The 17,658-nt window shown below is 40.5% G+C and overlaps 1 protein-coding gene across 1 annotated transcript in view; it reads left to right on the top strand.

Moving 5' to 3' along the window:
* Positions 1–17,658, top strand: part of nphp4 (nephronophthisis 4) — a 195,970-nt gene that overhangs the window by 35,951 nt on the left and 142,361 nt on the right. Inside the window, exons 5-6 of the mRNA XM_080470227.1 lie at positions 5,192–5,341; positions 10,256–10,398. Coding sequence (XP_080326353.1) covers positions 5,192–5,341; positions 10,256–10,398 — 293 coding nt within the window. The remainder of the gene's footprint in view (positions 1–5,191; positions 5,342–10,255; positions 10,399–17,658) is intronic.

The following is a 17,658-nucleotide window of genomic DNA, read 5'->3' on the forward strand; positions in this document are numbered from 1 at the left end:
CACACACTCAGATGTGCTCACACCCTTCTGTGGGATTACGATAATTAATGGATGTATAAGGAGAAGCAAGAGAGTAGAAAGGAAAGCCTCGTGAAGACTCATCATGTAACAGTAATGTCACAATCGATGGCATATTATTGATAGATTTTTGTTTTTGACTGATTAGATAATCAAAGACTTTATACAAAATTATAGTACAAACTGCCTAGAATAAACATGTTCCAGTTTTCAGTAAAATAGAATTATCTGTGCTCCGTTTTCAGCTTTAACCCATGAAGTGTAACCAAAAGCCATAAATTAAGTGGAAAAAGCTCAACGATATATTGGGAGCACGTATGTTTAAACTGACACAGAAAACGAAGCAGGAGAGAGAAATTGGCGGTGGCAGAGGAGTCAGAATCCCTTTATTTTGCAGAGCCGGAGTCAGGGTCAAGAGGCAGGAAATAGGAAAAGGAGGGAAGATAGAGTGGGGGAAGTTGCCTCGGGGCTTTTCAAAGTCCTGAAGGATGGGAGGGCTAAAATTGGAGGAGGAAACAAGCGCAAAGGGAGGGTAGGAGCTCATTGGCTTGGTCTAAGCTTCTCCCCTCAACCAAATGGGAGAAAAAAAAAAGTGAAAAAACTGTGAAAGATGGAGGGTCACTCTGGGTGACCCCTTAATGTGACGAGAGGACAAACAGATGGTACAATGTGTTCACATTTGCATATCATAATTTGCAGCACCGCCACAATGCATTCATTTATTGTGTATGCCTGTATTTAAGGGACGGAGAGGGAGTGCCTTTACAAATGTTGCCAATGATGCAGAACACCAACACAAAGAGGTTTTCCAGATTCAGTTCAAAAAAGTTTTCCCTACATATATTCTCGCTTTTCCCACCCACACCAGACTTGTTGTTTGAGTGGATTTGACACTGCGAGCAAACCTATTGAAGTAAAACATAGTTTTGACCCCTGAATCAACTCCCCCAACTCTACCTGGGTCTCGAGTTTCTCACCGAGCTTAAGTAAACATTACATATTATCAACAATTGTGGGATGTGGCTTTGCAGTTTTATCATGATGCTTTTTATACATCAATACTCACGAACTCTGTGAATGATTTATTCAAACTCTAAGGAATTTTTGAAAATCTTTTAGTGAGCAACACTTTAAACGAGCATATCAAGTTGGATGATGGGAATAAAGTAAAACGACTGAGCATACCGTTATAACCTCAGCTTTGAAATTCAACAACTGTTTCAAACACTCCAATGTAAACGTTTTAATTTTATTTTTGTAATAACTATAATCTTAGGTTCCTGTTTAAACAACGTTTTCAAAGGAAAAAGGAAAACGTTTGTGGCAAAGTGTGCCTCATCGGTAAACTCCATTCACCATTTAAGCCACTAAAATTAATTCCTAAATGTTACTCTAATGCCATAGTCAAACACGCGTAAGCCATTGTGTGATTTTCCCTTCGATGCCTAATGTAATAACATATTTTTATCCAGCGGCATTTCAAAAAGGGTGGCTCCGGGCAACGTTGTTGTGTAAACGGACCCCCAAAACCAAACAAAAAACGTTGTGGTGTAAACGGGGGGGCTAAATGTGCCGCCCGAAAATGAATGTTCCTTCAGCAGTCTTATTGACAAAGCCTCTCTCCAAGCCCAACTTCCAGGAATATTTGTGCTCATATCTTTGTGAATTCTACTTTTCTCGTACAATCTTCTCCTAGGACCACCACGTCTGACTGATGCTGAGCCATTCCACCCCCCCCCCTCACCCCCCACCCCCCTCCAACCTTCTTGTTTTCACATCTCCTGCCAAGCTGCTGCTCAAATAACTCTGAGGTTTCCCACCAGAGCTGTAAGGACATTTTGGGTTAGGTTTCTAATCTGTGCACAGCATCTGACGGAAAATAAAGTGTGATGCATAATGAATAACAAGAAATGAATGATGGAAGATGCTGACACCTGGGCACCATCTGCGTCAGGAAGGTTCTCTTGATTTCTCGGTTTTCTTCCCCCCCATCCTACTTTTTTCCCCCGTATTTCATGGTAAGAAACACCTCTGCGATGAAAGCAGCTGTTGCCACGGAAAACGTTTGTAGAACAGAGGCGAAGCTGTGCTGCAGCCTGAGAGATTTCCCCAAACCACTTTTCCTTTTTTTTTTTTTGTCTGGCTTCAGACGTCAGGCTTTTTTTTTTTTTTTTTTGTAGTAAGTTAACTGTTAGGGGGAGTTAAAGGGTTTGACTGGGATGAGTCATGGGCAGGGAGGGGAGCAGAACGTAGTGATATACTCCATCATCTTCTTTCCTCCTCATTCCCTTTTCAATGACTTTAAAGATAAAGGCGCCGGCTGCCAGGAAAAAATGGATGAAAAGCTGTCTACAGCAGAAATGGACATTCTGCCCATCGTTTCTCTGAACTTACCGGCTTTCCATAATATTACATGGATGATAAAAAACAACTTTATTAACTCTTCCTCAAGGTCCCAAGATGCTGTCCCCCCCCCCCCGAAATAGATTTCACATAAAAGCTATTTTCCTTTCACTTGTCCTTTACAGCCAATTCCAGAAGGATTCATTTGTTTGCCGCTTTTATTCTTCTGATAAACAGGATTGTTGTGCTTAACTTTAGTTGTTTTTCAAGAAAAGTTGAAGTCATAAATATTTGAGTAATGGATTAATCGTTTTTTTTACCACTGTTCTTTTCCTTCTAAACATTTGTTTTATCTGAATTGATTCGAAAAGAAAAATAAATGGTTGGTCTGATGACATAGTTGGTATCCTCAAGGAAATCGTGACTTTAGTTCAATATCTGAAGCTTCAGGGGATGCTATGTTTTCTTAATTTCTTTGTATAAAATATTTGAGACTGTGACTGAGGAAACAGCCTTTGGATGGCTGACGTTCATTTTCACAAATTGTAGGATTATTCATTTCTCTTTGAAGTGCTTTGCTATATCATTACACATAAGTGCAGTCTATGGCACACATCTTTTTCATTTGTCTGAAGGCAGTCTTGTGGAGAAAATGATATTAAACTTACTGAGCCACTTCAGTTTGTTTAAATCATTCATGTTTATGCTCAGCTCGGTTGGACTATTGGAAACCCCAAGAATCTGGGCATTCCAGTTCGATCGTCGCTGTTTAAACCTGCTGTCCTTCCACAAGCACCAATGGAGATGATGCCAACAACGTACAAGCTTGTTATTTCACTGCAGTCGTCCGAGGACATGAACAAACATTGTGGATGATGAGAAATAGCCTGTACGCTATACACTGACTTTCACTCATCGTCGGCAAAGATCGACTCCAGTTCCCCAAATCCCAAAGATGGATGAAGGTACAGCGTGTAAGATAGATGGATGAATGAATGTGTTTTGTACTTGCAGTAAAAGAAAGTGGAGCAAATGTTGTTTTTTTTTTTTTTACAAGGTTAAAGTCATATTGCCCTTCATTCGATCTGCCCTGTAGTCCCATCATTTCAACCACAGCTTGGTCCTGGTATAGATGTTTCGATTAGCAACAGTACCACGCAGTTACTTTTTGGTGGTCTTTCATGCATCTATCTTCCCCTGTAAGCCCCACAGTTACAAGGCAATGCCTCTCACAGGGCTGCCTGTCTTTCTTATGAGCATTCGGTGAGTTCAAAAGCACTTTCAAACAGTTATAGATTACGACTGTGTGTGTGGAAGCCAGTGATGTAGAAGACGGCATAGAGCACACGCCGTCATTACTGCATGCCTAAAAAAAACAATACCATACACTTTGTAAAGGGAACTTTAATGTTGATATGGCTTTTAAAACAGTTTTTTTAAATCAAAAAAAAGATACTAAAATAAAGGCTTTATTGATATAACCCCTTCAAAAGCTTGTAAAGTGCTTTGAAAAAAGCACGGCAGCAAGAAAAATGAATAAGAACAAGAACAAGCCGAGCATAATGTGTTGACAACAAAATAAGAAATGAATAAATCAGACTAAAAGTAATGAACCGGGTTAAATGGAGGACACCGGCTGAATATTCATATATGCACATCCTAAAAAAGTGATTTCGAAGAGATCAGAGATTCTGTGTGTTTGTCTTCTCGGTCGTTTAAAGGTGAAGGGTCCCGATAAGCCCTGATGGATAAGTCCCCCAAAGATTTTGGTGTCGGCTTCAGAACAGCCGGAAGGGACCCACCTGAGGGTCAAATGCTACTCACCGGTCCGATGTCATCAGCGGTTAACCCTTGTGACAAAGGTCATTTTCTTTAGTTGATACTATTATGGCTGTAGAGTATTTTTCCATTGCTGCTAATCGTGAGCATTACAAAGCTTTGGTAGTGATTGATGCAAATACTGTGTTTTTGTTCAGAAGAATCATGTACTACCCGTTTAAACACTCCCCGCCGTTTCTTCATAATTGTTATTTCTCTGGCGAAAATGTAACATTTGTAGTCATCATCTCACTTGGTTGAAAACAGTGGTTATAAACCAAAACACAGCCCATCACTTCAAAGCTACGACAATCACCGTCATTGTTCCGTTAACAGTCTCTCACCTTCAGATCGCTCTGCGCCCTCGTGTTTGGTGCAGCCCATGGCAGTGAACGGAGCTTCTTGTATTGATTGTCACTGATGCCGTCGAAGGTGCAATCATTAACCCTGTCAGAGTGAAGGATTGCGATGCCGCTCAAGCTTGAAGGAAGCCAACATGCAGTGCGCAGCGCATCAAACCCCACTTTGCCCACCTTCCAAATGATCTGTGTTTTGTTGTTGATGGCGGGAGTCGCTGCTCGTCACTTGTCATTGGATGGCCTGCTTGAACGATGACGGCGTCTACCTCGTTGCTCATACTCGGGTGCCGCAGCGCTCTTCTGGGCGAGCGTGTTTTCCAAGTAGAATGGTTGTCATTTCAGTTGTAGACCTGGAAAATGATGCTTGCAGTGTAATGGAACATTGCACCCTAGGTCACTACCAGCCGAATGGAATATTGAAAAATTGAAGTGTCTGCTTGTTGCGCGCCACGTTTTCGGGTGACTCCCTGCTTCTGCAGCAATATTAGACACTAATGCACCGATGAGATGGATAGCATTTGTTTAGAAGGGTTGGGGCTGAATGTGGGTTGAAATGTCACATCAGACTCATTTGTACTCAGGAAGTTTGCTGGTTTGTCAAGTCATACCTTTGAATTTATTCCCCCTATATTTGTTTCAATTCTCTTTTTCAGACGGTCGTCTCTTGCAGATTATAGAAGGAGCAAACCTGGACTGTGCAGTGAAAACCCATCCTGCACTGCTTTCTGTGATACACCTGTTACCAGAGAACGTCCTCGTATCAGGAGATGAGAACATCCCAGGCCTGGCTGCTTCTCCAACAGGTAAAAATGACATTTCTAGGGGAAAGTGTAAATAATGTTCCTGTGAAGAGATGCCAGCATGTGACGCAGATTTTGATTGGGAAAACATTCTATTTTCATTCATCTTCTGGACTTGATGAGAAATGTATCAGTTAGTATATTAGAACTGAACATAAATAATGTGGAAATCAAGAGGATGCCTCTTCCTGGCTCAAATCTCTTTCCATTTTGTTTACAGAGAAAATAATAAGTGGATGAAAAAAACTGTTTAAATGATAAAATATGAATTTATTGAAAATTATAACAGGTATGCCAGTTGTAGACCATTTATAAATAGATAGTTTGGAATCAAAGCATCTGAAGAGTTGTGCTGTTTACTGACAGTGAACCCCAATAGCTACATTTGTCCAATCTGATTATATTTCTGGGGAGTCAAAATCCTGGTTTTCTGATTGGTGCAGCCAATCAGATTGCTGGGTTTTTATAACATGGTACTCATTGTTATATATATATATATATAAGAATTGACAATGCATTTTGCAAATATTAGTCATTTTCCTTATTAGGGCCAATTTTAACAAACGTTTCAATGTAATCAAGAATATTTGAAGTACACATATTTGTTGCTGTCGAAGATAGGACAAAAATAATCTGACTATTTTTGGTGACTTTGGTTAAAGACTGCAAAGTAGTTGCAACCTCCTATTTTCATTACATGGGATCCAGGAACTGATGGAAGTTTTATTTTTTTGTTGTTGTTGTGGCGCAGAGTGAAAACGTCTATATTTTTGCAAAACCAAACAATTACTACGGAAAATTACTACAATCTCGACATCAAGCCAATTTTAATGAAACCTGGTGCAAAATACAGTGCAAGCTCAAAAAAAAAGTCTTCTGTCGCTGTTGCATTATGCATGTTTTTACAAACCCTGGCAGCATGGCTTTGAGCCTAATGCTTGTTTGATAGCAGTAAAGTCAGTGTCTTTCATGGCAGCATCACTGATATCGCAGCTTGAATATCAGTGTCATGTTGTGTCTGCTACTCTTAGGAAATTAGTGAAAAAAATAAAAAAATATGCATTTAAATGGGAGATTTAACCATTTGTTCGGTGGTCTGGTGGGACGGATTCCAGCTTCCTGCGGTCCGGTTTTGGCCCACGGGCCTTATGTCTGACACCCCTGGTCTAGTATGTGTTCCTGTTTTTAAAAAAAGCAAATTGTACAACATCACCATCTGTAGTTATGCTCATCATGAGGATAATCAATTAATATTTGAAAGATTGCGAGTTCCCAAAAGTTATTGCAGACTTTTGTTTGATTTTCATTAACAGTCTTGAGGATTGATTAACCAATAGAAATGGTCTAAAATTTATCATAAATGTGCTATGACACTTCATTAAAATTTGTCTCTCTCTCTCTCTCTCTTTTAAATGAGCGCTCACATCCATCTCTATTTTGCAGTCTAAAGTAGTTCTTGTCCAAACCTCTTTAACACTTTTAGCTATCGCACCACCCCAGAGATATATCATTGTTTTATCATCAAATATATTTTGTGTATCACCAGAACTTGACCGCAAAACAATCTTTGAATTCATTCCATTCTTTCTACCTTTTTGATATTTATACCGTTGAATTTTATAATATTTTTAGATTATGCCTAATAAACTAAATAATGGAACCTCGATTATTTATCGGACGAGAGGCAATTCTTTGGGCATTTTCAGGCTAAGAGTTGTATTGTTTACGGAGGCAACCCACTCAACTGCCCATCACATTCAGCCCAGGTATAAGGTTACATTACACACTTAACCATCTTCTTCCAGATGTCACAGGACATACAGGACATTCATAATAGTACTTAAAAGTGGCCTTTTTCATAAACTTAGTTCCATCAGAAGTTGAAATGTCTGCAGTACTTAGGAAGTAAGTTTCTAAGGGGGAATGTAATGAAGTCTGACAGTGCAGAGCTATAATCATTGGGAGTCAGTGGGAGGTATGGTAGCAGCCTAATCCTCTTCATGTTCTGGGGCTGTGAGCAGCACAGACCTAAGCTGCCTTTTAAGACCACAGCCACCGGCTTGATATTCACGCCGCATTCAGAACAGTCCAACTCTGAGCTTCAGAGACAAGGGGCTGCAATGAAATGCTTGATGGCTGCATTACTCTTTTAAGAGATTACAATCACACACGCCGCTCTGTCTTTGTTGTGTCTGAAAGAAGAGATTGTGAACTTTCTTGTTTCAACTATTGGCGGAGATGCTTTCTTCAATTGATTCTGATTTACTTACAACAAGAAGCCAAACAACAACAACAAACCATTTTAGTTGGATTGTTTACCTCAAGCCTTGGCGTCTCTGTGCTGTAACTACTTCAGTTAAGCGTTATGCAGCTTATAATAAATCAATTGGGTGGTTTTCACAGTGGGAGTTACTTTGTGTTCATAATAACAAATCAGGGGGCAGCGTCGACGAGGGCTGTTCATAGTATTAGTGCTTAAAACATGTTCAGTACTCTGTGTTTAATGATATGTTAATCATACATTGAATAAGCTCAACACCAGAGCCATTTTCACAAAAACAAACCCTCAATGCAGTTTGTCAAAAAGTCAACTGATGTCTCAACTAAGGCATTGTTTATTCAACAACAGTTCAAGCGCAAATGTATAGCTTTTGAGTTATCGTTTCAGAAAAGTTTTTTTTTTGCATTTTAAAAACACGGAAACAGCGGAAAAGCTGAAAACAATGTAGTTTTCATGTAGGGCCATTAGTGGGTGCTTTTGTTTGTTTTTGTCATAAAACCACACACACGTGCACAGAGAATAATCTGCTGAAAAAAAACGTTAACAATGGTGAGAACAGTGACAATCGAATGGACAGAGGACAAAGTTGGATTGCGATTCTGGGTGATTCTCAACTATAATACCATCAACTTCCAGGAGAACATTGACTGGGAGTCATGACACTCTGGAGGCCGCCATTGCCGTTATTGTCCTTCTCCTCATGCATGTGCTGAAGAACAGTTTGCTACGACCGCGGCGCCGTGCGCAGTAGCAGCATTTCAAAAAAGTTGCTCTTAACTCCGTGACGTTTTGAAATGTTCCACCTTGGAAGCCCCTTCTTTAAAAGTTCTGTTTTCAGTGGCTTCGAGTACTGTTGTTGTGGAAGAGGACATCCAAATTGCAACAAAGGTTTTCCATTTTCACCTGAAAATGTTATTGGGTAAACGGGGCATAAAACAAACAAACAAAAAAAAATAGTTGCAAATGAAAAGAAAACAATATTTTGTGAGATTTGGACTTTTCCTTCTTATCCCTCCTAATTGTGTTTCTGTTGGAATCCCAACTTTATACAGCAAAAACGGATTTAATGAGCAATTTATAGATTTTCTTTATTCAATTTTTTTTATTGCATCCATAGGCAACTGGCTTTTAACTAGTGATTTTAATTAAGAACTCTGTTTCTCCTCATTGGGACTCTTCTTGTACAGTAACTACACTCTGTACTTGTGAAGAAAAAGTGCAAACATTAAACGAAAACAAAGAAGAGATGAAATATCACTTAAAGCTGAGGGAGCCAAATCACACCTATAAGACTTAGTGACTCTGCACTACTACAGGAAATGATGGATATCCGTCTCCCGCTAGGAGCCAGAATTTGTGTATTAAGCTGCTGGCCAGCTGAGATTCCGCCGTCTCAGACTGTGTCGAGGGCTGAGATGTATCAGCATGTCTTTGAGCTCTGTTTAACGTGTCAAATCTTCCTGTCGAAGCTCTGACGGCCACTATTTTCCAGACTGCTGAGCTCCTGAAAATCCCTCCATGGGCTGGGAGGCATATTGTGTTACTACCTGTGGCCCAGCTGCATATTAGACACAGTGTGTTTTAATATGGGGATTTTAATATTTATAGCCTTTTGCCTCTCTGTTTGGAAAGCTATAATATAGTTATTGTAAATGTCAGGGATTTTCCTTTTATTTTTTTATTTTATTTTTTTTAATATGATGAAAAAGTAACTGCAATAAATGATATGATATATCACCAGCACTGCTGGCATGTCCTTCAGTCACCCCAGGATGCTTCAAGACACATAGTAATAACCATTATACTCGATGGATGAACAGATATTTCAATGGATATGTGAATATTTTGAACAGATAATGGTGTTAGGTGGTGCGTTTGATCATCACAGTCATCAGGGGTCCATTATCTCGTGTCCCTGTGGACATCCTTGCCCCGAGCCTTATGACAATTTATTCAATGAGACATTTTAGTCTGGACCAGAGTGGTGAATATTTGAACTGACCAACTGAATGCCTCACCCTCTCACTGACTCACATTCTGACTTGTCAGACTCATTTTTCTCTGACAGCTGGCATTTGTGAGGTTAACCTGGGCTAAGTAAAACCTTCTGCGTCGTCGCTCCGGTCCCTCCGGAGAATGGTTTTGATTAGCAAACTAGTTTTTGAGTCACATTTAGTCCTGAATTTTCCTCACTGCAAGCAACAGCAGCGACATTTTTTCCTGGATCCTGCTGTGTGGGATAACATATGCAGCAGAATCAGCAGGCTGTAATAGTGTATCAAATTTTGTGTTTTCACCCGACCTCTCTCTTTTAAGTTTCTTGAACTTATGGGACCCCGTGGTCAATTTTCCTGGGGGATGATGGATGAATCTCAGTGAGTCTTATAAATGGGACACAGAGAAAATCTACTGCAATATACTTTACAACAGCATGACACACGATGGGGATTTCTCTCCCCCCCCCCATTCCACAGTACTACCAACAGAGACAATAACTCCCGAGTGGAAAACAAATTTGACAAACCAGAGCGGGAACTATTTCAAGACTCACAAGTGCTGTGAATTCGTGCAGGGAAAATATTGAGGATGTTGGCGGCAAGTGTGTATGTTGACCCTACATTTTGTGCTGCCACCAGGTGACGGAGATGCTCTGCTGAGGCCTCAGCTGCTCAAGATACTGCCCTTCACCCTGAACAGACTGACCGTCTCCCTCCAGCCGTCCCTGGAGAAGTTTGAGAGCCAGCTGCTGCAGCTGATCAATGCTGACTGCCATAACACAGTAAGGACAGACACAGCCGTATAACACGCACACGCACACGCACACGAGTATCCAGCTTTGATAGTCATGCACACGACACATTAGGGACAGAGACACATTTTGATCCGTATTCTTTCACAGGGCTTTTGGAGAGACATATTCAAGTGAATGCACTCTATAAATCGGACAAATGTGTTTTTGCTTCATCTTACATCCTTTATATATATATATATATATATATATATATATATATATATATATATATATATATATAATATATATATTTTTTAGTTTTTTTTTAAAAGAATGTACACTTAATGCATGCTTCCATTACATTTCATCTTTATGGGGTAAACCGCTCAACACGCTACTCAAATTAAAGATGGCCACGATGGCCTTGACACACCTCTGCCAGGATTATTTTCTCCCCGCCTGATGCTTTCCTTTATCTCACTTTCAGTTTCTTTAGTGTGCAAGCGCTTTTTACAGCTGCCATAGCAATTTAAGGCACATCACCTCCCAAACGAAATGGAGCTTATCTATTCTTTCCTCTCTTTTTTTTTTTTTCTTTCCACGTCTGTGGAAACCCAGATAGTTAACTGTATTTGACAGGTGCAACTTTGGCTTTGCAATTATATGTACAATGACTTTCCGCTGGCCCTATCTGTTCTCCTCTGCTTAGGTGAGATGTGTCTTTGGTGGGGATGAGAATTGATATGGCAACACTGTCACTCCATATCTCTTTCCCACTGCTCTTTGATATTGCTGGAATGAATCTTCCAGCTCAAACACAGAGGACCAAGGGTGTGTTTAGAGTTGATTAAGTTGAGCAAATAGAAGGTATTAGTGCTCTGCCTTAGATTTGTAGTCAGTGTACCTCCAGTAAAATAACCGGCTTACCATTTTTCACGAATCTGCAGTTTGCTTTTGAATACAGCTATTTGATGCATGTTTTTGGACTTTTGACTGTGGGGAGAAATAGGAATAGGAAAACATGGAAACTCCAAACTGGAGAAAAGCTCAACTGGAATTGAACCAGGGATACCTGCTTGATGATTTGTTGCATATTCCATTATGAAAGAAAATCGTATGTTGCAGGGACCGTGTGGCCATGGCTGATTTATCTAATATATTTTAGGATTGCTTGCAAAGTGTACACGTTTCTTAAAGCCACGCAAAAGGAAATAAGGAGCGTTTTGGGTCTTGTGCTACAGTTTGAGCTCACCCTGTACATACGGCAGATACTTATTACCAGACCATCTAATAGAAAGACACTTATGTGTAGAATAATAGTCATGATGGCAAGAAAAGTGAAAACAACCTCTTGGTTGAAGCCAAGGAAGATGTTCTTAACTTTTATGTTGTTGCCGGGACTGGTATTGCTTTTTGTATTGACGTGTAAGTCGGGGATGTGGATTTCAGTGGACCATGAACTGGGGCTGGTGTGATTTATTGGCGGGATATATAAGCTTTCAAAGAAGACGATTGCATAAAGAATATATATAATAAGGCAAATAATTTGAACTTCAGTCAACAGGGACAATTGCAAAGCGTGTGGTGAATAATTGTACCTGCTTTTGTTATACTTATAAAGTGTGAAACACGAGAAACTCATGAAGAACACTGTTCCTCGCCAGGTCTCGTTAGGCTTTCCTGCAACTTCGAATTTAGAAAGTTATAATTTGAAAAGTGTCACTTCCCAGTTTGGAGCATTAACTTGGTAACAACAAAAACAGCCAACAAGCGTGTCCCAGGAAAATCTGCAGAAACATGACAAACTACATTGTCCTCATCCACGTGTACCACGAATGTAGTGACACTTGTCAAGTCAATACTTTCAAGGCACTTCAGTTCTACACGTTTGACTTTTTTTCGTAGTCTGTCAATGATGAATACTTGCCATTTTCCCCCAAAAACCTTTATGGGTTTAGGTTATTACAAAGTGCATTCATTTTAAAAGAAATAAAAAAAAAAATACTCATGTTGATGCACAAATGCTTTCTTGTCAAATTTACTTCTCAGAACTCTCCAAGTCTCACTTTTAACTTGTACGTTTGTCAGCATCCAGATGTTTTTGTTCCCCAAGAGATGGAATGTGTTTGCTCATTTTGTGCACACTAACCGTTCAGTGTTCATAGTACCACAAGCAGAACTTGCAAACAGAGCAATCGCACCAGAATCTCCTGATCGGACCAAACCTGACAAGTGTGAATTGTGCCTTAAACATTGTTTGTCCGACAATGTCATAAAACATTATCTACAAGAGATCAGAAGAAGCAACCAAAAGTAAAAGTCCCACTCGGTAAGTCAAAGGGCTCTGTGTCGTAGAAATCGGCCAATGGGGGAATAAAATCCATAAACTGTAATAAGTTGTGTCTAGCCTTTTTTTTACAGGGAATTTTACCATCTGTAATCCTGGTTGAAACAAAGACAAACTTTCCACAAAACGCACTGCTGTCTCAAGCATGACCAGCCAAAACCCCATCGGCAAATGGGAGGATCATTTTAAGTTATGCAATTGCATTTACAAGCCTTATTTTCGCGTATCGTTAACCAACAGAATGTGATCCAGTCTACAGTGAACTGTCTGAATCCCAAATATGACCAATTTTCTATGATGTAATTACAGTATTTCCTAATTCATCACACATGTACAATGCAAGTGAGCGCGTAAACTTGTCTTGGATGCGGTGTGCTCAATCAACACTTGCGCCAGCTGCTGATCTCACCTGCCCAGTCATTAAGAGGAATTTCCGACCATGATTCCTTACAGCGCATCCTGGGAATGTCTCTTAATATGCTGTGAACAGCTCTGTTGAGCCCATTTTACATAGCCAGCGGATTCATGTCCAGGCTATTAGTGAACCAGACGAAGAATTATGTTTGTTTTTTTTTCCTTTTTAGCCATCGTGTAGTGAATATATTCTTGTTTAGAGACATTGTCCTGTTGCATCAGTGAACCTCTACTGACCAGGTACCCTGACATTATATTGATGATATTCATATCCACCAAATCAGCCTTAAATCATGATTGGCTGCTTTCAGACACAACTTGATGGGCACATCAAGGGAGATGATGGTCTGCTGAGTGTGGACTACTTTTTAACTACTTTGTAGCACCATTCTGTCTGTGGAAACTCAATCAATAATTCCTGAGTTAAAGTCTTCAGGGATTTTATGATGCTTGGTTCATGCAGCACATGCTGTTTTGTTATCGGCAAACTCATAAAGTTTAAGTGTTTTGTCAAAGTATTTGCACACAAAGCCCAAATCTCATTTCAATGATTGAACTGATGTTTTTTTTTTTTTTTTCAGCTGGCTGATATTAGCTTATGGAGGTCTCACACCTAATTTCTTAGTGAATATTTAATGTCTGGGTTTGTAAAATCCCTGAAATCCAATAAGTGTTTGTGTGGCAGAAGGTGTTTTTCTCGATGGCTGTGACTTGAATGCAGACCAGATCACATTTTACCAGCTCCTTCCATGACTTCAAGGGGCTTAACATTGACTAATAATCTTGCATTACCTCACCTTTTTCCTGTCGATTTGCCCAGTGCTCAGCCATGAGTACTACTTTCACCAACCGAAGTCTTACACGCTTAAGTTTACCGTAAGACCCGTTTCCACAAACTTTTCATTACATTTTGGGTGTCCATTTACACAATGGTACTCAGAGCCAGTGAAAACATGACTTTTTCAAAGTGGCTCCCAAGGTGGAACTTTGTGCGGATGGCGGATGTGCATGCGATACTACGTTTCAGCGTTCACGTCGGTGCAAGTTCCATAACATAATGGAACAATCCCCAAAATATTTCCACTTCCGATGGCCGGAGTTCTCCTTTCCTTAAATATTTCATATTTCACTCCAGGAGTTCTAAGCCATTTGGCTATCTTTATATTCTTTTAAATTGCGATTGTACAGATAGGTAAACGCACAAGCGCTCAGTAGGCTTTCATTGCTGTTGTTGTTTTTTTGCGCTGGTGCATGTGTGGTCGGTGCACCCAGTCTAAGCGGTCACAAAAATTAGGCTGTGCGTGATCCCTCGTGCGTAGGGGTGGATGGCGATATTTACGTCACATGGACCGATGCGTACCCTGCAGACACGCGAACGTGGAAAGCATGAATTAGATGTTAAATTATTATCAAATGTTTATAGTGTATCGTTCTCTGCACGTGTGTGTGTGGTTTCATCACAAAATCAGACAATAGCACCCACGAGTGTCCTTGTGTGACAAAATACATTTTCAGCATTTCTACCATCTCCGTGTAAACAGTCATCATTTTCAAAACATTGCTGTTTTAGCCCGGTACTTTTCTGAAACAAAAATGGAAAAAAAATAATTATCCTTTTTTTTTTCACCTGAAACGTAATGAGGCCTTAGTTTAACCACCCAACAGCGGCTCGCTTTAAAAGTGCAATTGTTTAATAGTTTCACGTATTTGGAGAGGTTTTTGTTTTTTTGTCCCGACAAAGAAAACACATTCCCTTAATGTGAGGGTGTAAACTGTTTTAGGCCCCCATAATTATAAGAGGTTGGCATTTCATGGGTCAAGGGTTTGCTTCCCTATGGAATCTTCTCTCCAGACCCACCAAAGAGAGTCCAATCTTCGGGGACCTCTAATCCTATTCCAGAGTAGTTCTATATAAAGGGTTTTATGGAGAATCATCCCTCCCTAACTTCTCTGCGCTGCCCTGTGACACTGCAGGGGCTCCCAGATTTACATCATGGCAGAATGTGCATTTATGTCCCCCCCCAAAAAAATGGCAGAGAGAAAGAGGGCAATAAATTACTACATTCATTAATAAATGGACTCACAAGGGAAAATCTAATTTAATAATCCGATTGCTATTAAATTTCCTGAGGCACATTTTATCCTCCCAAAGTTACCCCACTCAATGTGCTCCTCTCAGGACCATGACTAGAAAACCTCCCGGGAGTGGAAGTGTGACTGCACTCTTACATCACTGCTGCTCTGAGGTTGGTATGTTATAAGTACATCAGGATACAATTTAACATTCTTCACATACCTATATATCTGACTAGAATGTTTAGACCACAATAAAATGAACCAAAACAACAACAACAACACATAAATGTGCCCGTCCTTGGCTGGAAGGATAACGCCAGAAACTCAGATAAGCTAATGAAGCCCGTTTTTGCCTCTTGTATATGCGCTCACATCTTTTCCTGCTGATGTACATAATTCATCCCCCTCTATCTAAATGCAAAACAAAGGAAAGTAGACTACAACTCCTTTTCCTCGGTGAGGTAAGTGACAAGTTAGCGTGAATAATTTTCTCATTTTGGCTTTCAGAGGTTTTTTTTTTTTTTCCCCCACGTTTGTGATACATTCTTCAAAGGTTCTCACATCCAGCCGAAGTTGCGTAGATTAGTAAAATGTTCCAGACTTTTATAACTTCGGCAATATGATGACATTCTCACGTCTGTGAGAGGTGTTAATACATGCAGAAGTCGGCACGATTGCAGCTATTAATTAAAATTTGCTGGTGTGTGTGTGGGTGTGTGTGCGGGTGTGAGTGTGTGGGTGTGGGTGTGGGTGTGGTGGGGGTTAAGAGACAGACAGAAAGAAAAAGGGTGTGTATGATCTGTGTGTGACCTTTAAAAGTGTGACTCCAGCTGGATTGTCATCAAGCTGTCTCTGAAGTGATGCTGACACCTCACCCGCCAGATCAGCCTTAGTGTGTGCGCGTGTGTGTTTGTGACTATGTTCCAGTGTGTCTATGCCTAAATTGGTACGGTGGTAGATGTGAAGTGACAAGAATGAAGAGGAATGGGAAGGCAGAGGAACGTACAGTGCAGCGTGAAACGAATCCTTTATGCTGGCTGCGAGTCTGACATACAGTCTTCACATAATCTCCCCATAAGTAGTTCTATTTTTAGCTCCATAAACTATCCCAGAGTATGTCTTGGTTTTACAGTCCACTTCCCCACATAATATCCAGATTGCGCCCTTCGCTGTTGGCGGCACATTAATGAGTGCGCTTGACGGATTTCAACCGCCGTGTTAAACCTGTTCGAACGCAGTCTGACGTCCGGTGAAGATCGTTCTCATCATCTTCAGGCCCACTCCCCCAAGTTTTTCAGTCGTTTCACCTGAAACGACCTGGAGCAGCCGCTCACCCACATCCTCTATAGAAATCTATTACTCTTGATGAAAGGGCCTGAGATCCTGTCAGAAATTATGTGATGTCTTGGCCCGTGATCAAAAGACCAAGGAGAACAGAAGATGATGAAGAGGAGGAGAGGAGCAGGCGAGGACCAATGCCGTGCCGCAGGCAGAACAAAATGCCTGGGGCTGATTTAATGAATGGAGAAAGACTCTGGCAGCAAAGCTCCCAGGAAGTTTTCATTTGTCCTAAAAGAAGAAAACGCACTCAAAGTAGGACTGCCCCTGTGGACGCGGGTACTATAAAAAAGACAAAGGGGGTTGAGCATTTCTCAAATAGGATCCGTCTCGTACATCGTTCTCAGAGGACACCCGGTTTGGCTGCAGGCCGGTAACTACTGTAACCGATGCGGTGCAAAAGAATGGGGTTTAATGCACTTGGCTCGCATCAAATATTCATGAAATGCAGGTCTCCGTAATGATTGACGATCCAATCATTAGATGAACTAGACTGCGACTGATTATAGACCCTTTATAAGTCAGACAAGACAGGAAATGCACAGCAGCAGAAGGAGCAGAGACAGATCCATAAACTTAAAAAAAACTTGTACTGTCACTATTTTTTGCTTTGTGTTTTTCCTCCGATGGATTCATGAATGAAGTTGTGAGTGTTTGAAGAGTCACAACAGGTTTTCCCAGAGCAAAAGAGATGAATTGATGCCACACCACACAATAAATCACTTCTCATTGCGAATTAGGCTAATGTATGAGTGATAAGGGTTTTTCTACTCTGGAGGTGTAGTTTTGCTGAAGTGGTGTAGGTCTGAATTGCGTAATATTGCATCCTGAAATTAACTGTAAATTTTGTGTGAGTAAATGGAAGTACCAAACTCCATCGATCAGATGTCATCAGGCCCGTGTCATGGAACGTCATTACCGTTGCTTCAGTTCTGGTTCGTTGCAGCTCATAATCGGCACAAATAGGTACTTTTATGTCTCCTTCCTTCCTCGCTTCACACTTGTTGCTATGTTTAATTCATGAAGCTTAAAACCCTTTCTACACGGAAATTGCTTGTATTTTTTTTAGCAATACTTGTCTATGTGATTTTGTAAAGTCGAGCTAATATCATTTTATAGAGAAATAATCTGAT

The sequence above is a fragment of the Lipophrys pholis genome (genome assembly GCF_963383615.2).
Source record: "Lipophrys pholis genome assembly, chromosome: 8".
Classification (NCBI taxonomy): Eukaryota; Metazoa; Chordata; class Actinopteri; order Blenniiformes; family Blenniidae; genus Lipophrys; species Lipophrys pholis.